The sequence below is a fragment of the Schistocerca serialis genome, chromosome 9 (assembly GCF_023864345.2).
Source record: "Schistocerca serialis cubense isolate TAMUIC-IGC-003099 chromosome 9, iqSchSeri2.2, whole genome shotgun sequence".
NCBI classification, from domain to species: Eukaryota; Metazoa; Arthropoda; class Insecta; order Orthoptera; family Acrididae; genus Schistocerca; species Schistocerca serialis.
Genome location: NC_064646.1, coordinates 345,224,535 through 345,239,819, shown reverse-complemented (window position 1 = coordinate 345,239,819; position 15,285 = coordinate 345,224,535). Strand labels below are relative to the sequence as shown.

At 39.8% G+C, this 15,285-nt stretch overlaps 1 protein-coding gene across 1 annotated transcript in view; it reads right to left on the bottom strand.

Annotated features, from left to right (window-relative positions):
• Positions 1–15,285, bottom strand: part of LOC126418783 (transcription termination factor 2) — a 307,228-nt gene that overhangs the window by 29,254 nt on the left and 262,689 nt on the right. Inside the window, exon 15 of the mRNA XM_050085715.1 lies at positions 9,550–9,753. Coding sequence (XP_049941672.1) covers positions 9,550–9,753 — 204 coding nt within the window. The remainder of the gene's footprint in view (positions 1–9,549; positions 9,754–15,285) is intronic.

The window sequence follows — 15,285 nt, the reverse complement described above, 5'->3', positions numbered from 1 at the left end:
TATACAATGATGAGCTAAACATAGCTAAGGAATTCACTAAATCACTTTACCTGCACATGATCTTCCTTAGATTAGTCGATAAGGCAAAAAATTTAGTGCCAGTCTGGCCTCAGCAGCCATAAACAGTGGTCACCTGTGTGCGAATTGTGTTTGCAACAGTGTGTATGCGTGCTATCTAATTCACATGAAGGCCTTTCAGGCAAAAGCTTACTTTTTTAGTGGTCTTTTTGTTGTGCCTGTCTGCAACTCAACATTTCCACTATATGGTGAGTAGCAGTCTATCCTCCTCATAATATTGTCACTATTTCCTCCTGGATTTTCCATTGTTTGAAATTACTAATCTGACCATCATTTATTTTTCTGAAATGACCCTAGCCAATAGGAGATAGCATGGAACGTGGGAGTTTCCAAGGTGCCTAACCAGTTCTGTGGCAATTGGCCGCCCTGGTATTCAGCAACACCAAGACACACAGATGCCTTACTAAAAATAAAATCTGGATTGTAGGAGTTAATTTCCAATGGCAAATGAAACAAGACAAACTGTTACCGGTAGTCAGCTGTATAACAGCTACTAAATATTACAATATTATAAACCTAAATCAACCTACGTCTTTTTTTTTTTTTTTTTTTTTTTTGCATAAAACTGCTACAGTCATTAGCTAGCACCCGGTCAGAGACTTAGGAAAAGGTAAAAAACCAAACTGGAAACCAGCAGCAATTGGAACGAAACTCAAAAAAAGGGGGGAAACTAAAAACGGAGGGGTTGTTTGTCCCCTAAGAGCTTCAAATGACTGACGTCATCTCACTGACACTAATAAATTCGAGAACGCGATCGGCTGAGCGTGTGTCATCTGCTAAAATGGAAGATATATCAGGCGACAGCTGTAGACAGGTGCGTAACAGACTAAAATAGGGGCACTCAAGTAGAAGGTGTCTCACCGTCCGCAGTTGAGAGCAGTGGGGACAAAGCGGGGGAGGATCGCTGCTTAAAAGATGTCGATGGCTAAAAAGACAGTGCCCTATCCGGAGTCTAGTTAAAATTACCTCCTCTCGACGACGAGTCCGAGAGGAAGAGGTCCAAGCACAGGGAAGAGCCTTCACATCCTGCAATTTATTATTGGGAAGTGTATGTGTATGCCGTAAAAGAGCAACATGACGACATAAAACACTCCGTAGATCGGCGAAGGGAACCATGCGAACAGCAGGCTGAAGAAGAGAGACTGCAGCCTTGGCCGCTACATCAGCCGCCTCGTTTCCACAGATACCAACATGTCCTGGGATCCAGAGGATCTCCACAGATACCAACATGTCCTGGGATCCAGAGGATCTCCACAGATACCAACATGTCCTGGGATCCAGAGGATTGCCACAGAGACACCCCCCACCCACCCAAGTGGAGCAAGTGGAGGCAGTCCTGAATCCAGTGGACCAGAGGGTGGACAGGGTAGAGAGCTTGGAGACTGAGGAGAGAGCTGAGCGAATCTGAGCATATAATAAACTGTATCTGCTGATGGCGACGGATGTATTGAACAGCCTGGAGGACAGCGTAAAGCTCCACAGTAAAAACCGAAAACTGGTCGGGAAGCCTAAATTGATTAGGGGTGTCGCCAACAATATAGGCACTCCCAACACCAAATGATGTTTTTGAGCCATCAGTGTAAATAAATGTGGCATCCTTCATTTGTGCGCATAGAGCAGCAAATTCCTGATGATAAACAAGAGAAGGGGTACCATCCTTGGGAAACTGACAAAGGTCACGGAGCAGGCAGGTCTGGGGCCGAACCCAAGGTGGTGCTGTACCCCAAGTTGTCAAGAAAGTTCTAGGAAAGTGGAAGGAAGGCGAACGTAGCAGTTGACGTAAGTGGACTCCCGGTGGTAGTAGAGAGGAAGGGCAGCCTGCATACCCTAAATCCAAGGAGGCGTCGAAAAAACGTCATGGGCCGGATTAGCAGGCATGGAAGACAGATGGCTAGCATAATTACTCAGAAGGACAGCTCACCCATTCGACAGCGGAGGTTCAGCAGTCTCAGCATAAAGGCTTTCCACAGGGCTGGTGTAAAAAGCTCCAGACGCTAAATGTAATCCATGGTGGTGGACAGAGTCGAGACGCCAAAGAATAGACGGCCGAGCAGAGGAGTAAACTATGCTTCCATAGCCCAATTTCGAGTGGACTATGGTGCGATAGAGGCGAAGAAGGACCACTTGGTCCACTCCCCAGGAGGTACCATTCAGGACACGGAGGGTGTTGAGGGGTTGCAGACAGCAAGCCGAAAGATAGGAAACGTGGGAGAACCAGCACAGTTTTCTGTCAAACAGAAGACCCAAGGATCAAGGAATAGATACCTCTATTCCTTGAGTAATCCATGGCTTCTTTGTAAACTTTGCTTTAACCTTGGTTAGTTTTGGGGGAAAATGGCGTTCAAATACGATAAGCACTTTATTAGCAAAAGTGTTATATTTTTCATTCATGCCATGAGCACTGTAAACATCACTCCAGTGAATGGCTCTGAGGAGTGTCCTAAAATAATCAATTTTTGGCTTACTGATTACCCTCTTGAGTTCAGATTTAACAGATTTTAAATCCTGTTCAGTATTAACATTTAACAGAAGGAACTGCATGTCGTGGTCTGAGAGGCCATTGACTATTGGTTTTGTAATATAATTTTGTTCATTGGACTTTTCTAGAAATATATTATCAAAGGTTGTTTGTGAGCAATTGGCTACCCTAGTTGGGAACTTTACAGTCGGAATTAAGTTGAATAACAGTGTTACTAACTCAAATAAGTTCTTACTGAGAGAGTCTTTAAGGAATTCTACACTGAAGTCATCAGCAACCACTATTTCTTTGTTTTTGATTGTTAAATGCGCCAGTACAGCTTCAATGTGGTTTATGAACAGATTAAAGTTATCTGCAGGTGCTCTATATACACTTAATATTACGAAGGATTTTTTATGAAATTATACTTATATTGCACATGCTTCCATAGGCAAAATTTATGAATGTCTATGTTCTTAAATTTATGACAGTTCCTGATGAATGTGGCGACTCCTCCTTTCTCCATTTCTGCTCTACAAAAGTGAGATGCTAAGCTAAATCCTGTAACACTTAAAAGTTCTATACCAGTGGTCACATGATGTTCAGAGAGGCAGATTATGTCAGCTGGGTTTGAGGACTGTAATTCATCTATGCAGATAATTAATTCATTAATTTTATTTCTCAGTCCTTGAATATTCTGATGCAATAAAAACAGCTGACATTCCACATTTACTTAGTTAAAATTGTGTAGAGTTGAAATTTCTGCTGATTGTTGAAAATTCTTAATCAACAGCTGTTTATGCTGATGTAATGAGCTAGAATTATGTTTTTTTGGTTTCTTTCTAAAACTGAAGGTTTGTCTCAATCCTAACTTCTCTTAAAACTTGGTTTCTTTCTGTCCTCCCTACCCTAAAAAAAGGATCTTTTCTCAACCCTATAACCACTGGTATTTTATCACTCATGACAGTGCCTCCCCCCTTAACTTTCTTGCTATTTTCCCAGCCACTTTACCCTTCCCTTTCCTGTTGAGGTGAAGGTCATGCCTAGTATAATCCCACCTATTGACAGAGAAACAACAGGAACCACACCAATGTGTGACCCTTCATCCAACGTAAGCAGCCATTCCAATTTAAAATTAACTCTCCTCACAGAAGAGTTCAAATTAGGTCGGTCATGGCGCCCAAGAATAGATACAAACTCAACACTAGTATGCTTTGACGCTAATGCAATCTTTGCCAGGTCACACTCTCTACTGTACCCAGGTTCTCTGACAATACTATTACCTGGCCCACCCACTATAACCACAGTGTCTTCCTTAGTGAAATCTTTGCAAAGTGATCCTAAATCCTTTGTTACCTGCCCCAGACCAGCACGGTTTAAAAAAATTCCTGATCTGGTATTCTGATCCCAGTTCATCCTGCAAAAGTTGGCCAACACCTCTTCCATGGGAACCACCTAACAACAACACTTTCTTTCTCTTTATTGATTTTCCTACATTCTTACTTTTCAATTTGCTGCTGAAAGTTTGTTGTGCCCTGTCTACACCTGCAGCTTCTTGAGGCTCACCAGCTTCTAACTGAAGCAACAGGTGAAATCTATTTTCCACATTCACCACGAAGCTGTCAGATGAAGTTCTAGGCTTGTTCCTCCTGTTGCCACTTCCCACCTCTCTTTGCCCTTTTCCCTCCTTAACCTGACAAAGTTTCCCCTGGCCTTTTCTAACTCAGCCTGAAGGACAGCAATTTTTCCCTTCTGTTCTAATATCTTGTTATCTCTACCACATATCCTACAAAACCACTGATGAGTCTCATTTACTTCCCCTACTCCCATGAAACTACAGTCACCCACATAGAAAATACTACAGCACCCGTCACACCAAAGCCCCGACCTAACAATTCTACGGCAAGTCAAGCACTTTTCACTCATGATAAACACAATAGTTTATTATGAATAAGTCTGTTAAATTACAGATAAACATGAAAATCTGATTCCACTAATTTGGGCTATACACAACTATATGTAAACAAAAGCAACAGTGCAAAGTTTCTGAAACAACAACTTGAACTTTACGCTACTTTCCGAAAATGTGAGTTAAATAATAAAGAGGTACACTACAGTTAAATTGCTGGAGAGAGCAAAGAACAATTAAACGAAAGTTTATAGATTCGCTGTGGCAAAACGTAAACAGAAAATACGACTACAAACCAACTGTACGATCTTTTCAGGTTTTCTGCTATATTATGTAAAGAAAAATGAAACCTTTAATAGTACGCTTAAAAAACACACTAATACACCTATTTACCATGAATCAGTACTAAACTAAATGTTGTTATAATCTAAAATGACTTACCTTTACGAGAACACCAAAACTCGCGAGTCACCTGGCTGCAGGGCATATAGTTTGTTTACAGAACGAGTCTATATTTATGTGTATAAATGCTAGGTAAGTTAAATATTACCCATGTGAAGTGAACACAAACAGTATAATATTACAGAGATCCGTTACCTACTTGCACCTGACTGTCTCTATTGTACACTGAAAATTGCACTCCAGAAAGCTCCTGTCAATAACAAACATTAAATTTTGGTGTAAAAGCTAGGCAGGGGAAAAAATTTGGTTCACAGGCTTGACACCACAACAGTATTTCAAGTTGTGCAAAATGTACAGGCAAAAGTTACAAAAAGATGTCAAGGAAATCCTGCTGAACACCAATCTAAAATAATGAATGAAAAAGAAATCAATAGACAAAAAATAATATCCCAAATTTTTAGGAGTTTATACATATTGAGAAGAACCTGAGCTTGAAGTTAAATATTACAGATCTACACAAATGTCTACTGGACTTTTGATTAAGGGCAGCAGTAGACACTAGAGATGAAAATGCCAAAAAGCTGCCTTACTTTTCCCAATTTAACTCACTAGCGTCTTGCAGTACTGTTTTTTGAACGACTCTTTATTGAGGGTAATTGACAACAGCCACATAGTGCATTTACTCACATATAAAGTTTGTTGTCTATTAATCACAATTTGAAAACAATACCAACATTCATAAATACAATACTAGGACGAGAAATGACTTGCTCATGCATCACTTAGATTTAGAGAGGCACAGAGGAGCCATAAAAATCTTTGACCATCTACCACATTTATATTAAGCATTTTCATGATTTAAATCCTCCTTTTGGAGTCACTTTTTGATTTTGTCAAAGATTTTGTGATGCTCTTTACACAACACCATGAAAAATTGTATAGAGTTCTTCTTTGCATCTCGTTTTCCCCCTTCCATCTTGTAAAGGACCCAAGGCTGTCAAACAATACTCAAGAATTAGTTATATTGTTATCTGTCAACAATCTCTCCAATGAATGATCAATATTTTTGGATTTCTTCCCATGGATCTTAAGTGTGACATCTACCTTTCCCATGTCTTATGAAGTAACACAGTGGTTAAGACAACTAACTTACACTCTGAAGAAGTAGGGTTCAAATCACAGTTTGACTTTCCAGATTTAAGTTTTTCATGGTATTCTGAAATCAATCAAGGTGAATGGTGTGACGATTCTTTTAGGGGAAAAACTGGCTGATTTCCTTCATCATCATTGATGAGCTTGTACTTCATGCCTAGTAACTTAATTATTGACAGAAAATTAAATCATAATCTTCCTTCTGCCTTTCCCATTGCTATGTTTGTCATCATTCCACCGTAAATCGTTTGCGATAGTTGTTCCTAAATATGCAATGACTTTGATCCTGGTGACTGAGCAACTCTGATATAAACAAAGAATATCGGGCCCATCAATTTTACAAAAACTTTGTTATGATATAACCTCCGTGTCATAACTGTGCCATCTGAGGCCAAAGTGAGCTGTCAACATATTCTAACTCTTTCTTTATATACACTATAAATATTAATCACTTTCCTCAAACAATGGAAAATCCAGGATGTTGTTGACAAAAGCTTTACGTGTGAAAATCTTTTTGTTGTGCCTATCTGCGACTTGGCATCTCCACTATATGATGAATAGCTACTTTCCTTCTCATAATATTGTTCACCACTTTCTTGTATTTCCTTGTTACATAATCAAGAACTTGTCTACCCATTGATTACGACATGCCTAAGAAGACTTTAAATCTGCATGTGTTTGGTATATTATCCCAAACCATGTATTATATTTGCAAGACCACGTCATGGAACTATATACAAGGGGACAGAGAAATATTCTGTGAAGATGAAGTAAATGCGAAGCAGATAAGATCTCAATTTATATTCGAAGTTAATTTTATTATGTAATAGATAAAAAAAACAGGATTTTTATGGCTGAGTTGCACACTCCTTTCAGTGTCGCACTAAAGAAGAATAACGGATAGTATAAGTCATTTCTCCTTCTAATATTATGAATGCTATTAATGTTTTCAAACTGTAATTAGTTACCGACAGCAAAATTTGTATGAAAGTAAGAGTATTGTGAGGCTGTTGTCAATATATACAACTGTTTAAAGAACAGTCTACAAAGCTTTTAGAGAAGACAAAAAAGACTTGTGTTAAAATTTTAATAGTGAATATTCTAAGATGAGTGATAAGAAGCAGATAATTTACTTGAGAAAACTATAATATTGCAATCGCATGGATAGCCATTACTTAGCTTATGAAGGCAAACTTTCAGTACTGCCACTAGAGCATTTAAAAGTGGAAACATTAATACCAGCTTCTGAAACTAGTAGTTTGTTCCTCAGGGAGGACAAAGGGATAGGATGGGAAAGGCTAGAATGGAGTGGCAAGTCACCAAGACCTCAGGGTGAGAGGAGCAGATAATAGAACTACAATAATAGTTCCAAAAGCTATGATTTGTGTTTTCACTTTTAAATATGTCTATCATCAGTGTTTATCCTCCCCTACCCCAACCCACCCTCTCCCCCCCTGCCTGCCCCCAATCTAGGGTTCTTAATTATATTTTTTAAGGGTCGCACATACAAGTGCTGGATCCCAGCAATATGTCGCATGCACTACTGCTGCAATCAGTCACTTGTCTCAATCCCACTAAATATCAGCAATTTCACCTGTTATTACTAAAGCCATTTTATTGAGAATTTCTGTTGTGAAAAATGAACTTGTATGTTTAACAGCAGTTGCAGTTGATCATCACATCCACATGAATATTTGGAAAAAAATAGTTAAAAAAACTAGAATTGTAATTAATTAAAGTTGTTTTGAAATCCTTTTCTTGGGAAGTGTTGATTACTTTACAGTATATATTATTTTTTTCACTGATGCCAAATGTGTTGTGTACATCTTTCCAATGCACTAACACAATTCATTTTTCCTTTACTAGTCACTAATTTCTTTTTTATTCATTAGTGTTATAAACTAACTGTGAGTATTTACACAACCTGTTTGCAAATCTCAAAGTGTAGAATTGTTATCAATAGTGGCAGTGAAGATTATCATAACTCATTATAAACTGTACGAGGGAGAGTCCATTTAATATTATGGTACATCATTCTGTTTAGAAGTTAATAAATTTAATAATGCATGAAATTGTTTCATAAATATCACAAAATCATCAGATTCAGCTGAGTGTATAGTGACTATAACTGTGAACTTCCCATCAATACTATTTCTAAATCTTGTGCTCCAAAATGCTAATTACTGCATAATCAGAGGGTGTAGTATCTATTACTTCCCACTACAAATGGCAACTCGCTCTACAATGTAATTCGTGGTTCCTGAACAACTATAAATTCTAACATAATATTCTTATTCAATGTGGGCAAGGTGAAATGAAACAAAACAACACAACAATGCTTAATACCTAGACAAACAAGTCACAGCCATATTACCACACATCACAGCTAGCCTTCCAGGCAGCCATACTGCATTAACGAATTGTATGCGATCCATCAGATCGCTGTAATTCACATGCGATCAGTGACTGGTCACTGCAATTTGCCCACGCACGAGCAATCTATGAAGTGACTGCGCATGTCCACACAATGGATTGCAGCACCCTTTCACTTGTATGAGAGGAAATTTAAGTATGATTACTACCATATTTTGTGACAATCTTCTTGTTGTGCTTATTTTTTGCAGCACACAAATTGCACTAGTTACTGAGAAAATGCCTTTTAGCATGCCACACATGAAGTTTTGTTTATACAACCAGACATATTTTGCCTCAAAAATAAGAAGAAGAAGATAGTAAAATGTGTAATTCATTACTAGAAGATCACACACTGCTTGAATGTCATACTTTTTCATATACGCACTATAATTTAATAACATAACATTTCACATGCCATTTTTGGTGATGCACATGATATTAGGCTAATGGTTAGTTTGGTTGTTTCTGGGAATGCTTTACTTTACATGAGAACTCTGTCATGAAAATAAGCACCCACTGTTATCATTTAATGTGAAACCAGCTATGGTGAAACAAAAGAATACTGATTTCTGTATTAAATGTTGCTGAACCAAAGAGCATGCATAATAACATGTTCATTTCATGTGTTACAGAGGACATCAATATGAGGCAAAAGTAACAACATTCTTCAAAAAACTAACAGAGAGAAGTGTGAAGTTTCCATGGCTGTAAGCCTAATACAATATGCAGTAGCAAAAATAGCAGTTTGATGCATTCGATTACAAAACTGAAGTGACTCTACAGGAAAAAGTACTTCAGGGAAAACTGCCTGATCTTCAAGTAATTAATCAGACATTTTACTGAGAACCACTAAGGACATCTTGCTAAAAAGATAAAACACATCTGGCTGTTTACATAAAAATTCATGAGCAGTACACAGAAACAATTTATATTTTGTTAATCTGACATACTATAAAAGTATTCATTAATGTAGATGATAGACATTCCTCTTATTACTAACATACTGAGAATAACATAGTAGAATATCATTATGGATGTGTGACCATTTTTTCCATTGTACTTATAAATCAGTTGAAATGAAAACATTAATTAGCTGATTAGAAACTTTGTTTCTATTCAGCAACAACATGCTTACTTTTGAACTGCATCTCTTCAGATCAAATACAGGATTACTTTCAACAAGTACTTTTTTTTCTATTTCATTGGCATCACTATTGGTGATGGCATCTTCAGTATTTGCTTCTGTTAGACTCAAGTTGCTCAACTTTGAGAGCATATCCTGATCAATGCCAGAATCATCCTCAATACCATCTGCTTCCTTTGCATCTTCTTCCAGCATCTGTAATAGAAAACAAATATCAACCTAAGCACAGTTATTAAAACTTAATAATGCAATAGCTGATCTGCAGCAACAATATAAAAGGGGGGGGGGGGAGTTTATCAGAACTGCAATATAACTTACAATTAAATAATATGAATATAATAGAGGGAAACATTCTACGTGGGAAAAATATATCTAAAAACAAAGATGATGTGACTTACCAAGCGAAGCGCTGGCAGGTCGATATACACGCAAACTAACACAAACTAACACACAAAATTCAAGCTTTTGCGACAAACTGTTGCTTCATCAGGAAAGAGGGAAGGAGAGGGAAAGACGAAAGGATGTGGGTTTTAAGGGAGAGGGTAAGGAGTCATTCCAATCCCGGGAGCGGAAAGACTTACCTTGGGGGAAAAAAGGACAGGTATACACTCGCACACACACACATATCCATCCACACATATACAGACACAAGCAGACATATATAAAGGCAAAGAGTTTGGGCAGAGATGTCAGTCGAGGCGGAAGTGCAGAGGCAAAGATGTTGTTGAATGACAGGTGAGGTATGAGTGGCGGCAACTTGAAATTAGCGGAGATTGAGGCCTGGTGGGTAACGGGAAGAGAGGATATATTGAAGAGCAAGATCCCATCTCCGGAGTTCGGATAGGTTGGTGTTAGTGGGAAGTATCCAGATAACCCGGACGGTGTAACACTGTGCCAAGATATGCTGGCCGTGCACCAAGGCATGTTTAGCCACAGGGTGATCCTCATTACCAACAAACACTGTCTGCCTGTGTCCATTCATGCGAATGGACAGTTTGTTGCTGGTCATTCCCACATAGAATGCGTCACAGTGTAGGCAGGTCAGTTGGTAAATCACATGGGTGCTTTCACACGTGGCTCTGCCTTTGATCGTGTACACCTTCCGAGTTACAGGACTGGAGTAGGTGGTGGTGGGAGGGTGCATGGGACAGGTTTTACACCGGGGGCGGTTACAAGGGTAGGAGCCAGAGGGTAGGGAAGGTGGTATGGGATTTCATAGGGATGAACTAACAGGTTACGAAGGTTAGGTGGACGGCGGAGAGACACTCTTGGGGGAATGGGGAGGATTTCATGAAGGATGGATCTCATTTCAGGGCAGGATTTGAGGAAGTCGTATCCCTGCTGGAGAGCCACATTCAGAGTCTGGTCCAGTCCCGGAAAGTATTCTGTCACAAGTGGGGCACTTTTGTGGTTCTTCTGTGGGAGGTTCTGGGTTTGAGGGGATGAGGAAGTGGCTCTGGTTATTTGCTTCTGTACCAGGTTGGGAGGGTAGTTGCGGGATGCGAAAGCTGTTGTCAGGTTGTTGGTGTAATGGTTCAGGGATTCCGGACTGGAGCAGATTCGTTTGCCACGAAGACCTAGGCTGTAGGGAAGGGACCGTTTGATGTGGAATGGGTGGCAGCTGTCATAATGGAGGTACTGTTGGTTGTTGGTGGGTTTTTATGTGGACGGACACGTGAAGCTGGCCATTGGACAGATGGAGGTCAACGTCAAGGAAAGTGGCGTGGGATTTGGAGTAGGACCAGATGAATCTGATGGAACCAAAGGAGTTGAGGTTGGAGAGGAAATTCTGGAGTTCTTCTTCACTGTGAGTCCAGATCATAAAGATGTCATCAATAAATCTGTACCAAACTTTGGGTTGGCAGACCTGGGTAACCAAGAAGGCTTCCTCTAAGCGACCCATGAATAGGTTGGCGTACGAGGGGGCCATCCTGGTACCCATGGCTGTTCCCTTTAATTGTTGGTATGTCTGGCGTTCAAAAGTGAAGAAGTTGTGGGTCAGGATGAAGCTGGCTAAGGTAATGAGGAAAGAGGTTTTAGGTAGGGTGGCAGGTGATCGGCATGAAAGGAAGTGCTCCATCGCAGCGAGGCCCTGGACGTGCGGAATATTGTGTATAAGGAAGTGGCATCAATGGTTACAAGGATGGTTTCCGGGGGTAACAGATTGGGTAAGGATTCCAGGCGTTCGAGAAAGTGGTTGGTGTCTTTGATGAAGGATGGGAGACTGCATGTAATGGGTTGAAGGTGTTGATCTACGTAGCCAGAGATACGTTCTGTGGGGGCTTGGTAACCAGCTACAATGGGGCGGCCGGGATGATTGGGTTTGTGAATTTTAGGAAGAAGGTAGAAGGTAGGGGTGCGGGGTGTCGGTGGGGTCAGGAGGTTGATGGAGTCAGGTGAAAGGTTTTGCAGGGGGCCTAAGGTTCTGAGGATTCCTTGAAGCTCCGCCTGGACATCAGGAATGGGATTACCTTAGCAAACTTTGTATGTGGTGTTGTCTGAAATCACCCTGTGGCTAAACATGCCTTGGTGCACGGCCAGCACATCTTGGCACAGTGTTACACCGTCCAGGTTATCTGGATACTTCCCACTAACACCAACCTATCCGATCTCCGGAGATGGGAACTTGCTCTTCAATATATCCTCTCTTCCCGTTACCCACCAGGCCTCAATCTCCGCTAATTTCAAGTTGCCGCCACTCATACCTCACCTGTCATTCAACAACATCTTTGCCTCTGCACTTCCGCCTCGACTGACATCTCTGCCCAAACACTTTGTCTTTAAATATGTCTGCTTGTGTCTGTATATGTGTGGATGGATATGTGTGTGTGTGTGCGCGAGTGTATACCTGTCCTTTTTTCCCCCTAAGGTAAGTCTTTCCGCTCCCGGGATTGAAATGACTCCTTACCCTCTCCCTTAAAACCCACATCCTTTCGTCTTTCCCTCTTTCCTGATGAGGCAACAGTTTGTTGCGAAAGCTTGAATTTTGTGTGTTTGTTTGTGTTAGTTTGTGTGTCTATCGACCTGCCAGCGCTTCGCTTGGTAAGTCACATCATCTTTGTTACAATTTAATAAAATTAACAACTCTAAAAACCAACTGCTGTAGAAAACTGTGTAGCCTTTAATTACACAATGCTGCAGAAAATGTGTTGTAGTTGCCGAAGAAAATTTTGAACCAGAAGAATATATGCAAGTGTGTGTTGATGTAGAATCAAGGAGTTCAGGGAAGGAAGAAATAAGACTTCCCAAATCTGTCCCAGGTGATCACATTTGTTTGACTCCCCTCCATAGGTGTAATATCACATTTTTGCAGTTTTAAATTTAGAAATTATTAAATTAAAACAGTGCTTCCAACATTGTTTATATTATTCTATATAAAATCTCTTTTTCATAAAACCCTAAATGAATCACACATTACAGAAAATTTATAACACACAACAAATCAAATGAACACTACATAATTTAATCAACTTGTGTCCTTGAACTTTGAACTCATTCCTGTATATTATTCGTGTCTGGCATAGCAGTCACTTTGTTCTTGATTTGGATAACGTTAGGAACATTTTATGTGATCACATCATCTTCATCCAACTGCATAGCATCAAATCTTTGTGATGGGCAAAACAATTGTTGATTCTTATGTGGTTGCATGTATTGGTTAGTGGCTTTGTATGATGAAAAATGTAGACCACAAATGGAACATGATCATTTAAATAAACATGCCTTAACACTAGGGCAATAGCGATCATACAGAACTTGCTTCAAATGTGGGTGACGATCAGAGACCTGAAGATATCTGAAGTAACAGAGGAGCAAATTTACCTCTGGAGTCATAATTTTCCTATGTGTACATACCCGTCTCAAGTCTGTTTAATCAAAGCAGGTGGCAGTAAAAACCCCACTTGTAATAATCATCACAGGCTAGATCATTACACACCACAACAACTAATGATCTACTCCCATTTTACAATTTGTAAAAAATATTGTGATTCATGTACATGATTTGTGTACCAAGAAACATCATTTTCCAATGTCCTAGCCTGTACAATATTCAGTGAGGTATCTGTTTGCAGAATGTATTTGTCAACCAGAGGAAAATAGTATAAATGACCAACTGGCTCCAAATATTAGCCAAGACGATGCCTGCACTCTCAAAGTTCCGTTTTTCTAGCTCCAAGTCAATAGTTTGATCGCTGGAATCAAGATGTGAAACAAAATAGTCATGTGTTAATACAACAGCAAGTTAAGAACTAAGAGACACCATTTGTTGCTCCACTCTTCTGCTGTTGCTTCTTCCTGGAGCATATGTGGTAATGTAAATAGCATCAAAGTCAAAATCTTTAAAATGTTGAACAGTTGGAACTATAATTTGCTCATATCTTGGATTTTCATCAGAAACACGATCACTAATAAAGATAAACGCAGGTTTTACAAAGTATTATTCTTGAGTTATCATTAAATTTTGAATGCAGGCAATTCAGAAAGTCTATGTATATCTGTGGAATGAATCTCTGCATTAGAGGAAGAATGTTTTTCGCTACAAATGTAGGCACAGAGGTGTCAAAGCTACAGGATCTTTATTACAACATCTGCATAAATACAGTGAATAAGTTTGTTTTTCGATAACAACAAAATCATGAACTGGCAAATTTAAACAGTAGCCAAGGCGCATTATTATTGGTGCTTGAGCTTTCGCTATTTCAATACATAATGGCACAAGTGCTTCATCATTCCTTGATAAAAACAATACTTGGCCAAGGCCTAAAACTAAAGCTAAAGATTCAAGGTTCCTTATCGTACCTGTATAGAATTGGTCATCTTTAAGCTTCATGTGTAGCAAGAGCCTGGATTGCACAATTTAACAGGAACAGTTACCATGTGCTTTTTTTGTTCTTCTGTATTGACTTTTCTGGGAAGAAGTCTTGAGTATAACCCTGATCGACTAGTAGTATAGCCTTGTTTACCTAATAGTTGGGGGTTGTTTTGGGGAAGGAGACCAGACAGCGAGGTCATTGGTCTCAGCAGATTAGGGAAGGACGGGGAAGGAAGTCGGCCGTGCCCTTTGAGAGGAACCATCCCGGCATTTGCCTGGAGCGATTTAGGGAAATCACGGAAAACCTAAATCAGGATGGCCGGACGCGGGATTGAACCGTCGTCCTCCCGAATGCGAACCTAATAGTTGTCCAATGTTTTGCAGTACCTTATAATTTCAGTGTGACACGAACCATAAGCTACACCACAAAAACGTGCAATCTCCGAGATGACGTCAAGTACGCTGGACTGATTTTCTTCTACTATAGGCCAACCAATAGTATTTCAAATTTTAAAAGCGGCTGCCAAGTCAAAATTACTTTCACAGTTTTCTAGGTCAAATTAAGTTTTTAAGAGTCACCTTTAACATATTTCCTTAATGCTTTTTTTTTTGTTGCTTCATCTTAAGTGTACTGACTAGGCACTGATTTAGGTACTGTCTGAAGTAACTGGCTTTCAATCGATTGTAAATTAACATCTTTAGTGTCTTCTGGTATGCCCTGTTTTGTTTCTTCCTGTAATTGAAAGTAAACATGTAAAATGTTGAATACCCCCGCCTTGGGGCACCACTATCCAACCCCCATTCCAGCCATAGTGTCCTCTTTGTCAATCCCTTATAGTGCCCAGACCCTGCCTAGCTGATCTTTTCAACCTACCACGTCCTCCAAAAATTCCTACCAACACTCCACGAAATCC